The following is a 20,683-nucleotide window of genomic DNA, read 5'->3' as shown; positions in this document are numbered from 1 at the left end:
TTATTATGTGGATGGAAATTGCTTTCCTAAATGAAAAGGTCGTATGAAGTATTTTAACAGTAGATCTTTATCCCACATATGAATATACAAGATTTCAGTCCTGAAAAAATAAACAGACTTTAAAGAATCCTCTAAGTATCACACTAAGGTTGTTTTAATGGAACTAAAACACAGAACGCTTTGGGGATTTAATTAATGGAAAGACTATTCCCTGGTTTTAGTTACAAAAAAACAAATAGTGGTTATGATGCCAATGCAAGAAGCAGAAAGGAAACTAAAAAGCATTGGGAAGGCAATACAGACTGTGCCTACATATCTATATTTGCAGTATAAAGAACTGCACAAGACTATTCAGAAGAAAACTTATCAAACCAAGTATGATTTGAAAGTAAAGAATAAGAGAAAAGAGAAGGAAAACAGCTTTTGTTTAACAAAGAACCATAAAAGAAGCAGGAAAGAGACAGCAGAAAAGCCTGGGAAAAGTTTTCAAAACAGCACAAGTCCTGTCTGAATTAACTTCATTGCCTTTAATATTACCCACTAGAGGAACTGGCTGGAGAGATTATTTGTCATGCTGTGTGTGTTATTAGTACAAAAGGGTTCACCTATTTTGGGATATGCTGCATCTCCTTCATGCAAAATTTTATGCATGAACAAACAACAGAATCTGGGAAACACACCATGCAGGAGAGCTCCAGAGCGGCAAAAAGTACAGGGATTAGAAAGGGGAGAACTTGTCATGATGAGAGGATGCCCTAGGGAAAAGTCTGAATGGGAGACTAAGAAAAAGTTCCCGCACTGATGCAAGTAGGACTGCATTCCTTCAGGTAACACAGGACAGCCAATTCCACAAGGAATCACACAATGAACTTTGTGAAGCATCCAACAGAAAACCAGGGAGAAGCTTTCCAAATTTCTCAGTATTGGTCTGCTGAACCTTCTTACAAAACTTTTCTCTTGCAGTTGCATTTGATATGTTTGGGGTTCCTGCCTCACTTCCTGGCTGAAGTCAGGATTTGCTGTCAGAGCACTAACAGAAGCAGAAAGCAACACTCATCACAACAGCAGCACAAGAATCAGAATGCCAGCAACTAGTATGCTGTCAGCAATAAAATAACTCATCAGTCTCCTACCTTTCCCCAGCGCGCCCTCTTCCCTCGGTGTACACAACCAGTTACAAGCAACACAGTTTTCAGCATCTTTCTACTCATTTATATTATGTATAAATGCTCGCTATCTTGAGGGTGTAAGGTGAAAGAGAACCAGACCCTATGACTTCAATTTTGGCAGCATTTTAAAAAGCATCTAAAACCACCTGCGGAGAAAAGTCCTTTTATTGCATTTCAGTGGGATACCAGTGTTTTTACAAATGATGCTGTTTATTACACATGGGTATCCTTAACATCTTGCTGAGCTCTTCTACTAACCTCTGCTAGGCACATACATAAATTTTGAGGAAGGGAAGGGAAGCACTTTATACTCACACAAAGACTGGGAACCAGGCTAGACAGGTTGACATGCCGTGGTGCAAACATATGAAGCTGCTGAAGGCAGGATATGGCAGCTGCTTGAACAAGCGAGTCTGAATGGTCTTGCGTGATGGCACATCCCACCAAACAGGAAGAACGGATTGTTGAAATGGTAGCTCCATTACCTAATGGTATAATACAATACCCTTAACACAACAAGATTTTTGTATGACAGCTGTAGATTTTAAACCTTTGAATTATACAGTTTCAAATGCATGAAAGTTCAGAGGATTAACGTGACTTTTCTGAACTCCTACCTCAAATTAGTACCCACACAATTTCTAAAGATAAAATAGAGATATCAAAACACTCTAGTGTAACTCAGTTAAACAACAATGTCCTTTCCAACTGAAATTTTGAATCAATGATCTTTAGTCAGAAGTATTTTGGGAGTATCTCGCCAAGATATGAAACCAGTAAAATCATCTGAATTTCAGTTTTGAAAGTGTCTTTCATTCTATACATATGGGCAACGTTTCATGCACACAATCATTCTCTAAAATATCAGCTAACACTTAAGCTATCATACAGATACCCAGGTGGTCTGCTGCCTCCATCAGGTAAGTCACAGCTGTAACAGGAAAAGCCTTCAAAAGAATTTGATTTTAAAAACTGCAGCATCCTGCATTTTAAGAATTAACCTGCATCAGCTTTACAAACAATCCTGAATTACAGCAAAACATAACCTGCTGAAAACATTCTAGACAAGTATGCTCTGAAGTTAACAACACTCCAAACCAAAACATTAATATATAGCAAGCAGACACAAGTTAAACAAAATAGTCTAGAAATTTTTCATAACTACATATGAAAGTCCAGTTATTCAGAGTTAAAATTTTACTAATGCCTGGCCCTCTGGCACTGCATCAAAGACCATCCAATAAATATCCTTAAAAAATTCACACTTAGACCAAGTCACTAATCCATGTTTTTGCCATTTGAGCCACAAAACTTCACATACAGTGTTTTGTATGACATTTTATTCTCTGTGCTAAGATACATTGCTCTAAGAACCTCAAGAATGAACACAATGAGTTATAGTTCACAAGTTCATCAATGATGTAAAACTTTAAGCTCTTGACACCAGTCAAAAATGAAACTACCAACATATGTTGAAAAGTGGAGGAAAAAAATCTCATCTCTTGCTCCACCTATACAAAAAATATACATGGTAAAGACATTCTTCATCTTTTACCTACCATGCAAATTAGCCATTAGCCACAACACCATACATAACTGCAACTTCTTTACATAAATCTCAAACTGCAGTCTACCCAAAAAAACCTGCACGCAAGTAAGATCTGAATTAAGGTTGTTTGTAGGACCGTAACTACCAGTTGGTCAGCTTTTTTCCTCCTCAGTAATGGCAACAAACAAAAATTGATCATCTTCCATTTGAGAGTGAAATTCCATTGTAGCTTCCATTTAATACAAATTATTTATCTTGTTTTCTCTTCAAATTCACACTAACCTTGCAGCTCTGGCCCAACTGTAGTTATTATAGCTCCAAGACATCGGCCTAAGCATTGATGTACTTCTGTATGTGATGGTGGGACAGTTAAGAGCAGGGTAAGAACTAGAGAAAGCGTTGGCTCCACATATCCACGGTACATTGGTCCACTAGAATCCACTATCAAGGCAAGTGAATGGAGAGACCAAGTCTATTAAAAAACAAAGGAACACTTTTGAGTAATACACCTAAGAAATTTAAACGAACTTGTATGTAGGCTAAGCATTGCTCCGTACATCCTTGCTTAAACATTTCTACTTAGCTCTCCGATTCCAGAGATGTCCCAAAGGTCCCGGAATCTCAAGCAATCACCTGGGGGCTGAAATATTTCCAGTGTGTTCTTTGACTGCCAGTGCTTTTGGGCATAATGGAGATGAAGACAACAGAGTTTGTATTTTTCTTCTATCTCCTCAAAATGCTTAACCATTTTTTGATCAAACACAAAAAAAATACCCATTATGAAAAAAAGGGGGGGGGGGATTTTAATGGGGATTCCTTCCTAAGGAGGAATCATTTCTGTAGGACTGGATGTAGATTCTGAAAGAGACAGTTGATAAGGTCTTTACTAGGGAGTGCCTTTGACACTTGTCATGAAAATCAGTTTCTATCCTAGTTAAAAAGGTTCATGTGCATTTATCATTGAATTTTCTTATTAGAGGGTGCAGGAAAGGAAAGGAGCACACTGCAGGGTGGGGAAAAAGTTGGTGAAAGATCAAACTATGGAGTTGTAATGCAAGTAAACAACAAAAAAGAGCACAATACAAAATAATTTACTGCAATTGTCAAAGTAAAACAGCAGGGGGCGGGAGAGGAGGGAACAGTCTTTACGATCACTAAAGCTTCATAGGAAATAAACTGCTCTAGAAGATCTGAAAGCATTAGATATCTCTCCGTATCACTCTATTAAATGATCTTATTTCAGAATTTTCTTCTATTAATAAGTGATGCGAATGCACTGAAAAGACTAGGTTAAAAGAATATTATGGCTACAGAGCTAGACTCTTTGGAGTAAGTTGGACAATCTGCCTTTTAAAACCATTCTTTTTTAGTCCTTTCTGATGCAACCTAAAAACCATTAACACTATCTCTAGCAATCATATATAACTAATTCTCTACAGTCCTAACCACATGAGTAGCACATTACAGCTTATCTTTTTGTTCTTGCCAATCTCCATTACTTCTGTTCCCAAATATTTCCTGAGCATCCGCATTGATTTAGTGAGGGAGGAAGTTTAAAAGCTTAGCTTTTCACAGTGGCCTGGTGTCATACTCTCCATATAAAATAAATTAGGCATATATCTTGAATCTGGGCCTTTGAATGCATCCCTTTAGACATTTTTTTTTCCATAAAGCAGTAATGCTTTCCATTCTGTTTCCGAAATGAATGGCACACAAGTGCACACTTCAAACTCATACATGAGGAAAGGTTACACGTACAAACTGAACTTTGTCCTACCTTAAATTAACTAAGAAAATTTAAAGGAGATTTTAAATTGTATTTAGATACTTTTAACTTCTATCTCCAAACAAAACTAGTCTTGTTTTTTCAAATGACAAGCTATAAATGCCCTTATCATTTTTTTATTGCCCTTAGGAAAAGAAATAAAAAGGTACTCTATTATTTGTTCTATCAAGTTAATAATTTAAACAGATGTGGGAGTACGATTCTATGTAGTTATTGGGGGCTTTAGTTTCTCAATCTGCGGGTATAAAGTGCCCCTACTTGTGGGTGGCACACAATTTCCTACTGCTAAAGCATAATAGTCAGTCACTATTTCAGATAATCATTTTCTTGCAGCAAAATGAGAAAAGAATGACAAAAAGTCACCTGTTATATGGTGCTATTAGACTATAATCTATGAAGAATAATTACAAACAAGACATTTTACCTAAAAATTTTTTTTTTCTTAAGTAACTCCTTTATTCTACTACTTTGATAGATTTCATTGCCAAAAAAAGAAAACCACCAGTTCTCCCTCTAAAAGTCAACTTTATAATATAAGGACAGATATACTAGTCTATCTAGTCCACTCTCCCTTCTCTAGCAGCAGGCACAAATAGATGTTTACGGGAGAGTAGATAAGGAGCACAATACTACTTCCCTAGGAGAATACCTGGGAGGAAAGACAGAGCATATTCTCCCAATTTTCAAATATTTTCAGATTAGGAAACTTTCTGAACTGGACAATGTTTATACATATTCAGTAACCTCAAAGGCACTGCTCTTCAGTGACTTGTCTAGTCCATTCTTCATGCTACAGCAACTTTTAGCAGCCAGAGTGCCCTCCTGTGAGAATTTCCACAGATCCAGAATCCACTGAGGTAACAACATCCTCCTTTTACTTTCTTTGGACTTGACTCCTACCAATTCCTGTACTATCTCCTATTCCTTGTAACTGGAAAAAAAAAAGTTTATCTTGCAACAGATTTCAATTTTGTTGTCATAATATAAACCTCCTAAAAAGATGTTTTGTCATACTGTGTTCACTGTATCACAAGAAATGAAATTACTTGGCAAAGAAAATTATTGCTCTTCATCGCCTCCAATAGCTGATCGGATGTTGTGCCAGTTGATCAACCAGTTGATAAAACTTGAGTTTAGAACACCAAGGTACAATTAACACATTTTGCTTTGCAAGTATAACTAGTTAGGAACATGCCCACAGCAAATTACTCTGGCTCAGCTGACAAGCAGAAACTTGTCGGTTTGAATTAACATGACCATTTGCAATTGCCTTCCTAAATAAGAGCTCACAGTAAGGTTACACTTCGATTGCAATAGATATTTAGGATTCTGTATTCTAAGAGTTTCTAAGGAAAGTTCTCCTTTCTTAACACTCTCTGGCACATGCTACGTCCATCTGTTTTGGCTTATGTGACAATCTCTATTAAACGGAACTTAAACAGGTAAATTAATTTTTACTTTTAATTTTGAATGTTTTAAAGCAATTTTCTGGTTGAGCTTTTCTACCTGGACTTCAGGAGAAGTTCCATCCTGCGCCAAAGCCAAGAGAATACTGACGCTAGTTTTCAGATGCTGTCCAGAACCTATTCCTCCAACATACCGATGGAGACAGCCCAGAGCCAAAGAATGACCTGTTCTTGATACAACGTCTCGAGCAGATTTTAACCTATCAACATTTAAACAAAAACAAATCATGTTATTCACTAAATTTGTAGCAAGAACCTTTTAAGTACCATAACAGCAAAAATAACTCCACTTCTAAGAGAATATTGCCTGTCAACCTACAAGGATCTTCAGAAGGCTTAATCACAAAAGAAAGAAAAAATAAAAAATTATTTAATATATATTGCTATTAAACCAGATTGCATATAAAGCAACCAAATAAAAAGATACTTTGATTTAATAATTCTTTTCTTTCTCCCTGGTCAGAGCTTAACATTTTTGATAGAGAATATTTTTAGAAGTGAAAGAACATAGGAAATGTGTTTACTCTTTAACAATGTTTCACAGTATACTAATTTAATAATCAGAAAAGCCATTTTTAGATTGTTGTAGTGAAAACAAATCACGAATGGAAAAATGACAATGCATCATTTGAGAGAAATGGAAAAGAAATTCACAGTTACATTTTCTACTACAGAGCCAATTTAATAACTTTTTTCAATTCAACTGTTTGCCTCTACAGCAAAGTTCTATGACTTTTTCAATACAGCTTTTTTTTTTAGTGTTTTATTAATAAAACTAAAACAGAATAAATAGCATTTTGAAAGACCTAATTATATGAAGTAGTAACTAGATGAATATTTTCCACAACATTTTAGCTTCCGTATGCATGTCACATATGTGTCAATTTTAATTAAACCTTTTCCAGAAAAAGGAAAGAAAAAAAGGATAGCCTGAATAGAATAAAGAAAAAAAAATTCCCCTGGTTGTCTGTATGAGAGGTAAGCATGCTGTTAGCCACTAGTGACCAAAAAAAATGCAAGTCTCAAATATACAAAATGATGACAATGTCACAGACAGGCATCCAATGTTAACATGAATCCTAGATAAGACCAAGGAGATAGTCCCAGTAACAGAAATTCACTGCATCTCAAGGAAACTACTACAAGAAAGATCAAATAATGAAAAAAAATTGAGTTTGGGAGGGAGGGGGGAAGGTGGGGGCAGCAGGGAGAGCTAGACTGAGGCTGTGTGCATGTAGTCTGGCCAGCCAGAAGACACAGGCTGCAGCCTTGACACAGGCGCGTTCTGATTCACAGACAGCCCGGTGTCTCTTAAGTTTAAGCTAAAAATTGGGAAATACGTTGTCTCATTAGTCTACCAGACAGATTCCTAAAGACCTGCAATGAGTGACAGAATACAGAAGCAAAATATGGGCCAGGAGATAAGTTAAACCAATATGTAAAAAGGGTATTTTGATGAAGCAGAACCGCTATCATAGAACTCACACTGCAGACACGTTTGCGGTAAGTTTAGTTTATTCATCTGAAGCAGTCTGGTCACCCTTAAGCAACCATCAAAAACTCTTCATCAGTATCACTTTGCATTCCAAGTATCTTAACAAGTCAGCATCTACTCCTGGTAGAATCACATGAAATAAATCAAAATTTGAAGACTTAATTAGATCTATATAGTCATAAATCATGAAAATAAGAGAATAATCACTATGGTATCTAGTAGAGGAATTTTTCAAACAATCAATGCTATATTATATTTTTATTTCCTTTTCTGAATCAAAACCAACTTACTTATCAAAACTGTACTGAGCCATTCTAGCGATGAAAGTGGCTTCTCCAACCACTTGAGCCATTCTGCCAAGAGCTTCTCCTGCTGCACATCTCAAAATAGGGTTAGGATTATCAAGGGCACCCATCACCAATGTCAGAGCAGATTTGCGAACTTCTTCTGGTCCTAAAGTGCTTTTATTTTCAGCTAAACCCTAGACAAACAAATGCGAAAAAAATTCCAAAGGGGGGAAGATAATAAGAGTCATCTTTTTATATATGAGATCTTCAGTTAAAAATGATATAACTTTATTTTTGTTTGAATCAATGATTTTTTTCTAAAATATACAGGTATCTTGGAAAAATGATAAAATTTAAAACAATACCAACAACAGACACAAAAGCCTTATCTTTGCCAACACTCTACCTATTTCACCTACAGGAAGTCTTGTTACACCAGTCTCTTATCCTCAGATTGCATCACAGGAAAATGCAACCTACTGCTACTGAATCTGAGCTAGCTTTACACAGGATACCCCAGAAAAATGAGGCTTTAAATCTACCTTCTAAATGCAACATCTCTTTCTACCAGACAGGAAAACTACAGCTCAGTCACGTTTCTGTAAACATCACTTAAATCAAAGACATCTTAGGTACATGAAAGCTTTTTTGGGGGGCGAGAAAAAAAAGAAAAAAAAAACTTTTACAACTTTGCATACATTTATACAGTGTTATATAAAGCTGCTGCAGAGTGATAAAACTAAACCACAACATTGTTTCAGCAGCTTCTTTGGTTCCCATATTCCATTAATAGCACCTTACCTTTCATTACAACTTTCAAAGAGTCTTCTATTTTTCACAAAGTGATTAAATACATGTAAAGTATATAAACTGCCCATGTTATAGAGGAAGAAGCTGCTGACTCTACCAAAGATTCTCATTTTTATTTCTGGAATCCTAGTTTCAACTCTTACGGTTTTGTCAGTCTTTGGCCACTTAGCATGGCATAGGAAATTCCAGACATCTGTCTCAGAATCTGTATTTCAATTTTTAGCAAAATGATTCATGTTTCTAAGACATTTTTCTCTGAAAAACTCTGTCAGGTTCTAAACAGAGAGCTGACATTTGACAGGAGATGACTTTTGTGGGAGGAATATGACTTTTGCTGCTACCACAAAAATTTTATCCAACAATAAATTTATAAAAAATGCTTTTTGTCCAATTTTGCTAGAATTCTGCAGTCAAATTCCCAGAGTATTCTATTTAATTATTGTGCTCCAAATCACATACTTAACCGGGTATGCCCCTTAGCTATACATCAGGGCAGATGTCTTAATTCAGAACTAGGAACCAAAACCGAACAGGTAGCAGTTCTTCCTGTGCACTTAATGCTTGTCTAACCAGAATCATGCAAAAGATTGATTAAATTGAACTCAGAAGTCCTGAAAAAGAGAGAGCACCAGCAGCCAAACCACAGGGCCTAGAGACTTGCAGGAAAGAAAGAAACAGGAACTGAGGCAAAAAAAAAAAAAAAAAAAAAAAAAAGCAGCTGGAGCAGAAATGATCGCTGGAAGAGATGCCAGGAAGCAGAAGATTTGGTGTAGCAAGAAAAAGAAATGTGGCAAAACCAGTTTTGAAAAAGAAAATAGACTGTGTATATGCACTAGGTTGCACAAGTGAAGACATAACATGATAATTATCTAAAGTGTTAGGCATTAAACCTAAAAAAACTACGTAAATATCTTGTAGTCAATAGAGAGAAGAGTGTGCCATCCCATCCTACAAGAAGTGGGACAAGTCACTCCACAGAGACACTCATTCTCTCCCTATCAACCAGGGATATGAAGCCCAGATAATAAGGAGCTTATGGTAGGCAGTCATTTTTTGGATAACAGAAGTTAGACAAAATGAAATCCATCCAATCTTTAATTGCAGGTGGACACTTCTATGAGGGCAGTTTCCTCAGTGCACAGGACTTAGCTGCTCTGAAGGTGAATGAGGCTGACAAAAAGATGTTCTTCATTGTATCAGACTCATGAGTTGGAAACCATATAGAACAGCAGCAGGAAACACTAGAAATGCCTTTAGAAATCTGATCAGTAGAAAGAAAATCCTGCACTCTAGGACACTTCTGCACAGAGACTTAAGGCTGCATAGGTCATTGAAACCAAACATTTCTCAGAAACAATATTTGTGTCCTACTGTCTATCTTCCTGACTTGCATGAGGCTTGATTTCCAAGCGTGGAGCACTGCAGAGCTGCTGACCATGTGAGTATCATTTACTCTCTGTACTGATTCATGAAGACAAGAGGTGAAGCTACAAGCATCTGAAAAAACTCAATTTTGGTATTCTCAGACTTCTGAGTGCTTGACTGCAAACTTTAGTAATGTTCTTCTGACAGCCTCTAGTATAGCACATAAATTTATGAATCAAACTGCTGAATTTTGGTATCCATTACAAGTTTACAGTAGTTTTACCTTCAAAGCACTGAGAACAGCGGTAAAGATATTAAGCTGCACAGCTTGCTGTCGAACACCTTTAGCCTGCTTGACACATTCAGCAAAGTGATCCAACATCTGTAATCTAAAACAGAGGAAAGAATGCAATTTAAGCAATATTCTTTCAAAAAAAAAAAAGCAAACTAAAATATAGTTGGTAAAAAAAATAAACACAACAAAAGGACGCTATAAGTTCTGCTACAGAATTTATGCTTCAGGGGCTGCAGAATGTATTGGTCCATTTCTCTGATCAGGGCAGGCAGAGTAGAGAGCTATTTCTAAATGGCACCTTCTAACTCTTCTTTGAGCTCAGCCACAAGTAAATGATCTGCCCCTTTTGAAGAAAGCACCAGCAAGAGGAGGTGAGTCTGCAGACATTTGGCTGCATAACTGGAAAACTATGCAGCCAAGACTGGCAAAAATACCACCTCTCCACCACCATTCAAAATAATGTTACTCTTCATATGCCTGTTATTGTTCAGATTTTCCCCACTTAACCTCACACCAGAAAGTGCTACTGGGAGGAGGAGTACTCCCTTAAAGAGTAACTCCCTAAGGAGTATTCTCTACAAGATACCAAGAACAGGAGCATAATGAAAAAATCTGTACTCTTAACTACTCAGCCGTTCCACTGTAGCTGGCTACAGGGCTGTTCAGACACAGCCAGATCTTTTCTCTAGCTAACAACAGCATAGATAAGGTTGAATTGCTGCAAGCTAGTCTTACATCTAACTTGGGCTTACCGCAAAATGAGATTGACTGCTAAGAAAAACAGCTGTTCTCATGAAGATTGCACTGAAAGGTAATTTTACTTTGAAATGCAGCTCAGAGTTGCTTTCAACTGCGTACTCAGTGACAAGTTAGCTAAATTGAATGACAAAAGTAGTCATGACAGCTCATAACTCTGCAAAGGTAACGGGGAACACACAAGAAAGATAAGCCCAATTCCATTCCGTCTTTTTCATTATGCGCAAAATATTTGTTGAGTGTGAATCAATCAATCAATTTTACTTGCGGAAGGCAAATGAAATCTAATGGATGCCACTGCTACATTTCCAAGGCTGATTTGAAGCTAAATAGGCAAGGATTGCTTTTGCAGGAAGTCTGGGCTGCAGAGATGCTACTACTGTGAAAAGGAGCAAGAAAAGCAAAGAATCTAGCCTACACCTCAGACTCTTATTCTTCAAAGATGATAAGCTTAGGAAATCATCTTATCTCTAAAGTGAGTAGACACGTTCTGAAATCCTGAGACACAATGAACACCAAATACTGACATTTGAATTTGAGACAGTTGATTTTCGAGTAGATTCTTATTTCAAGAAAAAAAAAAAAGAAAAAAAGAAAAAAAAAGAGTAATATAATCCAAAAAACAGGCTATTAGATTCCAAAATTGAACACCAATTTAAACTGACCTATGTTTGTAAGAAACATGAGGAAAAACCACACCAAAGAGAGCCACAGATGCATCAATGACAGATACTCCTAAGGGCAGGGGACCAGGTACAGCTTCACCAGCAGGGATACGCAAATAAATAGAAGATGGATCATGTTCCAAAGCACCACTTCCAGATGCGCTGTTTGGCTGAAGCTGCAAAATGACACATAATATGAAAACCTCTGAATATATCTTTGCACATAAAATTCAGAAATAGAGAAAACCAAAACACATATGCAGTAGCCAGAACAATTAGATAATCTACAGACTGAAATTCTGCAACTGCAGTGCCCCATGCATAAATGTACTAGCAAACCAATTTAAATTAATCTTCTTGTTTACAGGGCCAGCTAATCCCAGAGGGTCAAAACAGTTAACAGCTAAGTAAGTGACAAACTCTCACTCTTGGAAGTAAGACAAGGATATTAGACAAAGGCAGATATATTCCAGTACCAATAGCAGCTTATGAAGCAGTTACAACAAAGCATCATTTCAGAAAAAAGGCTATTAATTCACTCCCTGTTTGAGCTTTGAGTTACAACACTGTACAAGTTAAATAATCAGTTGTGATTGTAATGATTCCCTATGCAGAAAGGTTTAGGAACAGCATTATAATGACAGACATTTCTACCATAATGCAAATACTTCCTAATCATCATTTTTTCAGGTAACACAATTAAACAATCATCTATGTTCTCTGAAGAATAACTTATTTTCATAACTTGTTAATTATTTAATCATGAGACAAAAAGCTGAGTCCAGTGGCTCTGTATTCTTCTTAAAAGGTCAAAAAACAAAGCAAACACCCTGGTCTCAAAATCTCCACATGCTTAAAAAAATATGACCAAGCACAAGAGGATACTGGGACTCTCAGTGCAGTGCTTCATTGCTACCAACAGTGCCACTGTTTTACGGGGTGAGGGGAAAGCTCTGTGGATTGAATGGTACATTGGAAGTTTACTGTCTACCACAACAAATAAAGTCTATAAAACTCTTTTCCTGCCTGACATGCTGTTCTTTGCTCAGAAATACAGTTTCCCCTTGGTTTCCCAACACTTGGTATTAATCTTGGCTTCTGGATTTGCTCCATCAAGACAGCTGCCTTCTGAGAAGACCTTGCTATTTTAGATAGGCTGGGGCAGAAGAGGTGTTTTTACCTTCCCTGCTTCTTACTCCAAGAAAGCGCTGAGAAGCTGAGCTGCAAAGTTTATGATGGCACAATTCAGCAAATGCTCAGAATAGATACTTGTCTAGAGAGCACAGTTTACTGATAAACCAGAAATAAGAGCAAAATTATGAAAACAGAGACAGGGTGGTGGGTATATTCATGTGGACAACCACTTTTCTTCATATCATTAAATCTTGAAGCATATGAGGGTAAAAGGCTTGAAAGAGGAGGCCAGCCCCTTCCCAGTCATTACAGATTAGGAAAGAAAAGAGAAGGTTATTGCCAGATAGTTTCCCAAACTATTTCAAATTAATGAATTTCTAACCTATTTGTTCCCAATGCTACGTTTTTTCCAAGGACCACAGGGAAAAAAAAAAAAAGGTAACTGGATCAATATTAGGAGCTGATCTAAAAAAATGCATTACAAGAGACTCCCATAGCAATAATTGCTTCCTTTCATTATTCTTATGTTTCAAAGATTCACTATATTCAGAAATACGGCAAATTCCTTACACTGCCAACAAGACTGCATCACACTTCCAAATGAATTGTAAGATTTCACACTGCACCTTTAAAGTTTTATCTTGTTTTGCTATAACACCATTTGCAATGCTGATACTGTGACAGCACTTCCTTTATAAAACATACTAAGTGGAACTTACAGTGCATCTCCTGAATAATAAAAGCCATCAGAACAATTGCTTGACTAAGAGGGTCTAGTTAACCTTTAAGAACTAGGCTAGCTGAATAACCACAGCCATATAAATTGTATAACAATATTCGCATCTCATCTGTAAGCAGTTTTATCAAAATATTACACTGTAGATAAAAGGCTTTAAAATTTAACAAGCCACTGAAACAAGCCTAAAAACAAGGAGTGAAACTTCAGTTTTAGAAGGCTTTGCCCCACCACCACTTCCCAAGACAGATAATGCAGATAATTCATTTTACTATTATTCTGTTTTTATACTACCTGGTCTTCAATTGACTTATGATCCGTTTCCTGCAGCCAGGAGCCAAGAAGAACACTATCATCATAATGACAAAGAGACCTCAGGAGTGATGTGGTTGTATTGGCAGAGTTGTCTGTCAAAGTAAATTCTGCTACCAGCTCTCGAAGAAGCGCATTAAACGATCCTAAAAGGTACAATATTTAAAAGAATCATTGTTGCTTCTTATCCAGAACATTTAAGCTAGAGTTACAAATGAAAGCACATACCATTATCTTGATTTAACACATAGCAAACAGCCATAGAAGTAAACCTGACTAGACTACAGTTGAGAGCAAGGCTTCAAACAAAAACCAGGACTTCCAGTTCCCAAATCAAGGTTCTAAACAAGGGATCATACCATTCCTTCCAGAATGACAATCCAGATTTTATAAATATTTGCTCATCTAAGTGATCATGTAAATTTACTGATTTTTTTCTTTCCTCCATTTAAAGTTAATCTGTCAGATCATGTGAAAGTGTCTGGTCATTCAATAATAATAGCATAATTCTGTCTACTAGATCAAATAACCTAATAAACTAACATATCTGATTATACTAATACTTGATAAGGAAAAAAAAAAAGCCAAAGAAAGAATGCAAACAGAACCTCTCCAGAGCAGAAAACATTAAAGATTTTAAAAAGAGAAATCTCTCAGTGAATCATTTCAAGCATTATACACATTTTCTTGCCCAAAATCCATATTTATTTTCCATCATTGTGGGTACTGGTATTTATCAAGTGAGCCATCAGATTTTTTCTAAACAAGTTTGTATACTTAGGTAGATAAAAAGCTATTTTGTCTAAACTGCAGTTCCCTGAAAGCGTTTGTTATCTGTTTAGTTGGACTCAATTCTTTTTCTTTCTTTTTTTTTTTTTTTTAATTTCAGAAAAGATACATATATGTACTTTTTATATCCACCTGGTACTACAATACAGCTTAAAAAAGCCATAGCTAGAAAACAGAACTAACTCTTCATTCCTACACTGGCTGTTTGTGAGTATACTATGAAATACGTTCTCTATCTTTTAAATAACAATCATATAAAACATCTAAAATAAATTTCAAAATGGGAACTCAATACATCTCAATCCTACAAATGGAACTGAAACTTATATATTCTAAGTGTTACTCTAATACGCAATATTCATACTCTACTTAAGCTGTCAAGATGACATCCAGGAGATGCGGAATATAGTATAAGACTTAGAGACTTTTAGTCTTTTATTTTGAATCTTGCAGCTGCATATAATCACATGAATTTGACAAACGAGCTTCAAGAGCAATCAAAAAACCCATCAAAAGGAATAACTAGAATTTTTACTTTAATAAAAATTGTCAAAAAGTTATGTACCTTCATATGTCTTTGGAGGTAATAAAGCCAAAATATCATAAAGTCTTAAACGGACCATAGCTGCACTAGCTTTGAGATGAGCTCCATGGGCTTTAATTACTGATGGAATGCTACAGAATCAAAAAAAGAGAGAGGGAAGTCAGAAATACTGCACTTACTGAAAGAGCATTTCCAGTCCGTCCCCCCGCCACAAGATACCTCTCCTCGCCAAGATAAAAAAAGTGTTCAGAGAACTATTTTGAACAACATTACTCAAACTACAAAAAAGTTTTCAGAAATAATTGTTCTGACGAAACATTTTTTTAGTGTTGTAATTCAGAGGTATGTACCTCCTCACAAAAACCTGCATCTTTAATTTACCTCCTCCCCCCCAAAAAAACTCCAGCCCAACACTGCATTTTCCTTACATTCTGTAAAGTGTTTAAAGTGTCTCTTCAATATTGCATTTCATAAAAGGACACATCTAATATTGCAGTATATTAGTTTTCTTATTTCTTGCATAAGGATAAGCAAACCTTGGAGTCACATGCTCACTGAACTGGAAATCCAAAAGACTTAACAAAAACTATAATGGTAGGCTGCTTGGTACAGGCTATGCGATGATATACTTTCACAAAGCTAAAGATCAGAATATTATGCTCATAAAAAAAACTGTCTTTTTCCAATACACACAAGAGGCAATAGTCCAATGCTAGGCCAAAAGATGAGAAGCTGAATTAACACAAATTTAGTTGTAATACTTCAGCTCAGGGAAAAGACAGAAGTGAACAAAGAGCAGAAAGAGCAACAAATAAAACAGTAACTTCTCTCAGTTTTGACAGTTTATATCATAATAGTAGTAAGAACTTGTTTTCAAAAGACCACTTTTAGTCTCAAATTGTCCTTCTAAAGATTATATAAAAGCTTTTAATTTTAAAACTACTTACTGCGACATCATTGTCATGGCACATTCTATAGGTGTCATCAGTTTCCTGATCACATCCTCAGTTAGGAGCTCAGGGCAGTGAGCAACAAAACTTCTCATAGCTAATAACAAAGTATTTCAAATTAAACTTTTACTGAGACAAAGAAAGAAAAAGTATGAGCAAGATACAGATTCTAACAGAATAGCAAAAAGCAGCAAATAAAAATGTTTATTCAAAGTCCGCATGACATGTTCGCAAGACTATGCATCAAAAACAGGTCACATTTGGTGAAAATATGATATATCTTACTCATTTTGAAAGAAGCAAGAGAAGTTACAAGAGTTCTCTTATAATATATGGGATCATGTTTTGTATTATTATGTTCGTGTAATTTTCGGGTTTGAAATTCTTACCACACAGAGCTCCAGCACGGCCTTCTAGTGTTACTTGCCAGGTAAAAGAATCTCCTCTCGCCTTCTCTGCTTCCAGTTCTTTCAGAGAACGTGGAAACACATTTCGCCATAGCAGTAACATCTTGGGTAGATGGTACCGAACAACAGACGGACCTAGGCAAAAAAATGAAATGACGTTATAATACAAACTCCTATTAAATTAAGTACAATAAAAAACTGCAATGAAGGCTTTGCTCTTTATGCTATTTTTCCTCATTTCTCTTTTCCCCCCTACTTCTCCCTACCTGAACAAAGAAAAATAAAGGAAAATCTTTTTCATTTTTAGGTTAAAAGTGTTGCAAATAAACAGTATAAATATATCTATTTGCTGATTAACAATCAATTTTAGTACTAAAAATAGGAAATATATAATACATGAATCAATACCCAGAATTGGCCAACTGCTGCCAATCATCTTTTTAAGTTTTTATTAATTGTTTGACTTCCTTTAATTTTTTTTATATTATTATTTTGAAGGCAAGTCCTTTAGCCTATCCTAACTTGTTCATATGATGAGTAGAAGAATAACTGACACTTACTGACTAGCTTAACGGTCAAGTTTATAAAAAGTTTCTGAAAAAGCTCTGGAAGACCCAATGCAAGTGCATTCAAAAACGTTTTGGAGAAGGACAGCCAAAATAGCACTGCACTGTTAGAAAAAACATAGGACAACAAGCTGGCAAAAGAATAGAACAATTTAGAGAATCAAGAGGAAACATAAAATGGTATTTGCTGAGAATCAAAATACTGTACTGAAGGATGCATCAGAACTGCCTATAAAAAATATCATTGCTGCAAAACTCAAGAGAGGATACTTATAACCTCTCAAAATTTAACCTCTGATACTTCTGTGGTGGCAGATAAGCACAGACACATATTAGGTGGATTTTTAAAAAGACAACTGAATGGGTTTTTTAAACTGTTAATATCTGTAGTCAGAATTGTTGTTTATCCAGGGACACATATGCAAATTGCTGGAATTTCAGTTACATTTTGTTTACAGTGCATTTACTTCAATACCACAGTACTGATTAGGGAAGGAAGGTATTGGGCAATTTTGCCCCTTTTCAAACTATGACTACAAGCTGGGTTCTGTCCATCCTCTCCCCCCACCAAAAAGCACAGAAAAATTAGATATGACACCTTCTACTATCGTTCAGCTTACATAAACACTAATATTTCACTTTTCCCCAACATAAACATCACTGCTGAAATAAAAGCAATAATTCTCTGTTTGGGGAAACAACTGGCATAATACTGGACTGATTGCATGCAGAGACTATTTGTCACAGTGGATAATCAGAAATGTTGAGAAAGTATTAAAGTAAAATAAAAAACAACTGTTTTTATAAACCTAAAGTCATAAGTGCTCCAAGTAAAAGCCATCCAGCTTGAGTCCGCTGCAAGGAGAGTCTGCTATTTTGTGCAGCAGTTCGTAACAGATCCTCAGCAATACTGACAACCATCTGCAGCAATGACAAAAAAAAAAAAAATTTTTTTCAAAAATCTAAATTTAGATAATGGAAGACATGGCTAGAAATTCACCTTTACAGATTATAATTAAAGATGGTCTCAAATCATTTAAATGGACATTCTATAAACAGCAGATTACATTTCATGCAAATAATTATTCTATGCACACAATATGAAGTAATGTTTTCTTGAGTAATTCTATATTAACATGCCAAATGAGAATTAAACTTAGAGAAGGGGGGGAAAAAGCTGGTAAATATTGCAACTGAAATACTGCATACAAAGGCTCTGGCCATTGATCTTGCTAGGCACAGCTTAGCTTTCCAATGCTTTAACTTGTTACTATGTCACATATTTTGCAAAGCAATTACTTCTAGATAAAAAGATACCTTTTAGTACATTCACATACTAAACGCTCATTATCTCACCTTTCCTTTGGCATGAGGAATACCTAAGGGACACTGATGCACACCACCTAGTAAAGCAGCCATTGCAAAACTGTAGCCACTAACAGCTTCAGGGGAAGTCTTCAGATTGTTGAGTCTTTCTGCGCATCTATCCAAAAATGGAGTCAATTGAAAAGGCAATGCCACAGCTACACACCGTAAGCACCACGCAGCAGCAAGTCGAGCAGCCATGCTGGGATGAAGAAGAACTGAAGTTACTGTCTCCAACAGACCTAAAGGAAAGAGAGGTTATAGCTGCACAATTACGAAGCACTTTTTAATATATGTAGAGGAGTAAACTATCCAAATTAGACAGGCAACAGAAAAGTTAAGAACACCAGAATTAAAGTTCTTGAATTTTGTGACTTAACTCTTTTTTCTTTCCTTAAAGAAAAAGGCAATTAGCATCATGCTGATCCACATAAGGTTTTACCAGAAAAAACAGAGCTGTTAGAGCCACAACACGGACTTCTACCACTTGAACTAACAGAGCAACTGAAAAGAGACAGTAACCATACATATGGGAACAAGCTTTGAATGGGATAATGCCTAAACTTTGTCAATCTTTTATGATCTGTCAATAACATTGATTTTTGGTTTTGTCTCACACAGCAGACAAGCACGTGCTACAGATGTCACTGACCACTGTACTCTGTACACTCTGCTTTTGACACAACACTCTCTCCTCCACGCAAAGCTACCATCCTTCTGCACATTCTGAACCTCCAGGCCTAGCTAGTCCTGCTTTCTAACTGTAAGCTCTTCCACCCCACCTCATTCTCCAACACCCAGGACTTCCCTAGCCCAGTCCTCTAACCCTTACAAACTCCTACTTCAAATCCCCCACTGATGCCTTTTCTCTAGTCAACAGCTTCTGCCTGCTTATTTCCTAGTAGCTAGCAGAAACACCAAGATACAGCTCCCTCTGCTCTTCGTTCTTGAAGGACACAACAGTCAGAAGGAATAAATGCAAGCACAATCTTCCTCACCCCATAGCTCATGCAAAATCAGTAGGAAAAGAACGTCATGTGCATTAGAAAACAACCTATACATGAAATGTTTGAAGGGGCTTGCACTTCCATTGGAAAAAAACAGGAATCCACAAACTCAAGAAGATCTATGCAGCTCTATAGTACAAATACGGATCCAGATGTTAAAAATGTTAAAAATGTTAAAAAAAAGAAAAAAGAAAAAAAATGCAAATGCATACCAACCCTGATCAACCTGATCAACTGTATCCAAATAATAAGCTTTTCAAAATGGGCCTATCCATAGGTTCATCTCCTGACAAAATGCCCGTAATCTCCCCACAAAAATGCGATACCTGAAAGCAATACAGCTTTCCAGAAGCAAATATTTTAGAACTTATACAGAAAAACAGTGCATTTTCTATAATATCATTATCTGAAAGTCATCAGTATGAAAACAAAACTTCACAACCCTAAAAGAGAGCTTCAGGTAGACCTTCTGTCAAAATTGTTGCTTATAACTTAACCAAACTTGAAGTTAGGGTCCCATAAAACAATGAGCTGAGTAAACAGCAGAATAAACTACAGGGAGTGCCAGTTTCATCACTTTGTTTCTTACACAATAATTTATTATTTAACAAGATTGTAATCATGCTTCATATTAGTTTCTCAAATGTCTCATATAATCTACTTAAACTGATTTGCATACCTATGGAGGGTTCTTGAATAAGAGGAGATGCAGTGGCATTCAGACTCTGAACCAGACTACCCAGTTCTTGAAGGGCACAGACCATTACGTGCTGGCTTGCAGCTACATCAGCAGCGCCTGATTTATTTTCACTGTTAGCATCATTCACTACTGCTTCTGTAGAAAACAAAACAAAGTATCCTGCTTAACTATCACTTGAATCACAGGTAAACATATACAGATAACAACAGAGGACAGAAAGGGACAATTTAGTTTTGACATCCACCCTAAATATTGAAATAAAACCACAACTTCTCTCATAGTATGAGCTGACAAAGCAAACACATTCTGAAGAAAAATAACATCTTTACAGCTATTAGCCAAACACAAAGTGTCCAAAGACCATGAATAACATGCTCAGAAGTTACTGTGGATGGCAGTGCACTAAGAGGTAGGATTAATAGTATAACACAGCAAAGGATACACACTTGTGCATTGTATCTATATATATACATATAGATACATACACCCCTACAGATGAAGTAACTAAGAATATAATCTTGACATATCTA

General features: G+C 36.3%; 1 protein-coding gene across 5 annotated transcripts in view; it reads right to left on the bottom strand.

Annotated features, from left to right (window-relative positions):
- Positions 1–20,683, bottom strand: part of HEATR5B (HEAT repeat containing 5B) — a 60,483-nt gene that overhangs the window by 28,651 nt on the left and 11,149 nt on the right. For all 5 annotated transcript variants that reach the window (XM_067293281.1, XM_067293284.1, XM_067293283.1 and 2 more), the window contains 13 exons: positions 20,133–20,288; positions 18,438–18,688; positions 17,891–18,002; positions 16,498–16,650; positions 16,106–16,205; positions 15,180–15,289; positions 13,808–13,971; positions 11,644–11,819; positions 10,211–10,316; positions 7,756–7,946; positions 6,011–6,170; positions 3,001–3,190; positions 1,485–1,654 (listed from right to left, as the gene is read on the bottom strand). In XM_067293281.1, coding sequence (XP_067149382.1) covers positions 1,485–1,654; positions 3,001–3,190; positions 6,011–6,170; positions 7,756–7,946; positions 10,211–10,316; positions 11,644–11,819; positions 13,808–13,971; positions 15,180–15,289; positions 16,106–16,205; positions 16,498–16,650; positions 17,891–18,002; positions 18,438–18,688; positions 20,133–20,288 — 2,039 coding nt within the window. The remainder of the gene's footprint in view (positions 1–1,484; positions 1,655–3,000; positions 3,191–6,010; positions 6,171–7,755; positions 7,947–10,210; positions 10,317–11,643; positions 11,820–13,807; positions 13,972–15,179; positions 15,290–16,105; positions 16,206–16,497; positions 16,651–17,890; positions 18,003–18,437; positions 18,689–20,132; positions 20,289–20,683) is intronic.

This window comes from Apteryx mantelli, chromosome 3 (assembly GCF_036417845.1).
Source record: "Apteryx mantelli isolate bAptMan1 chromosome 3, bAptMan1.hap1, whole genome shotgun sequence".
NCBI lineage: Eukaryota > Metazoa > Chordata > Aves > Apterygiformes > Apterygidae > Apteryx > Apteryx mantelli.
Note: the sequence above shows the minus strand (reverse complement) of the source record. Positions and strands in the feature narration are given on the sequence as shown.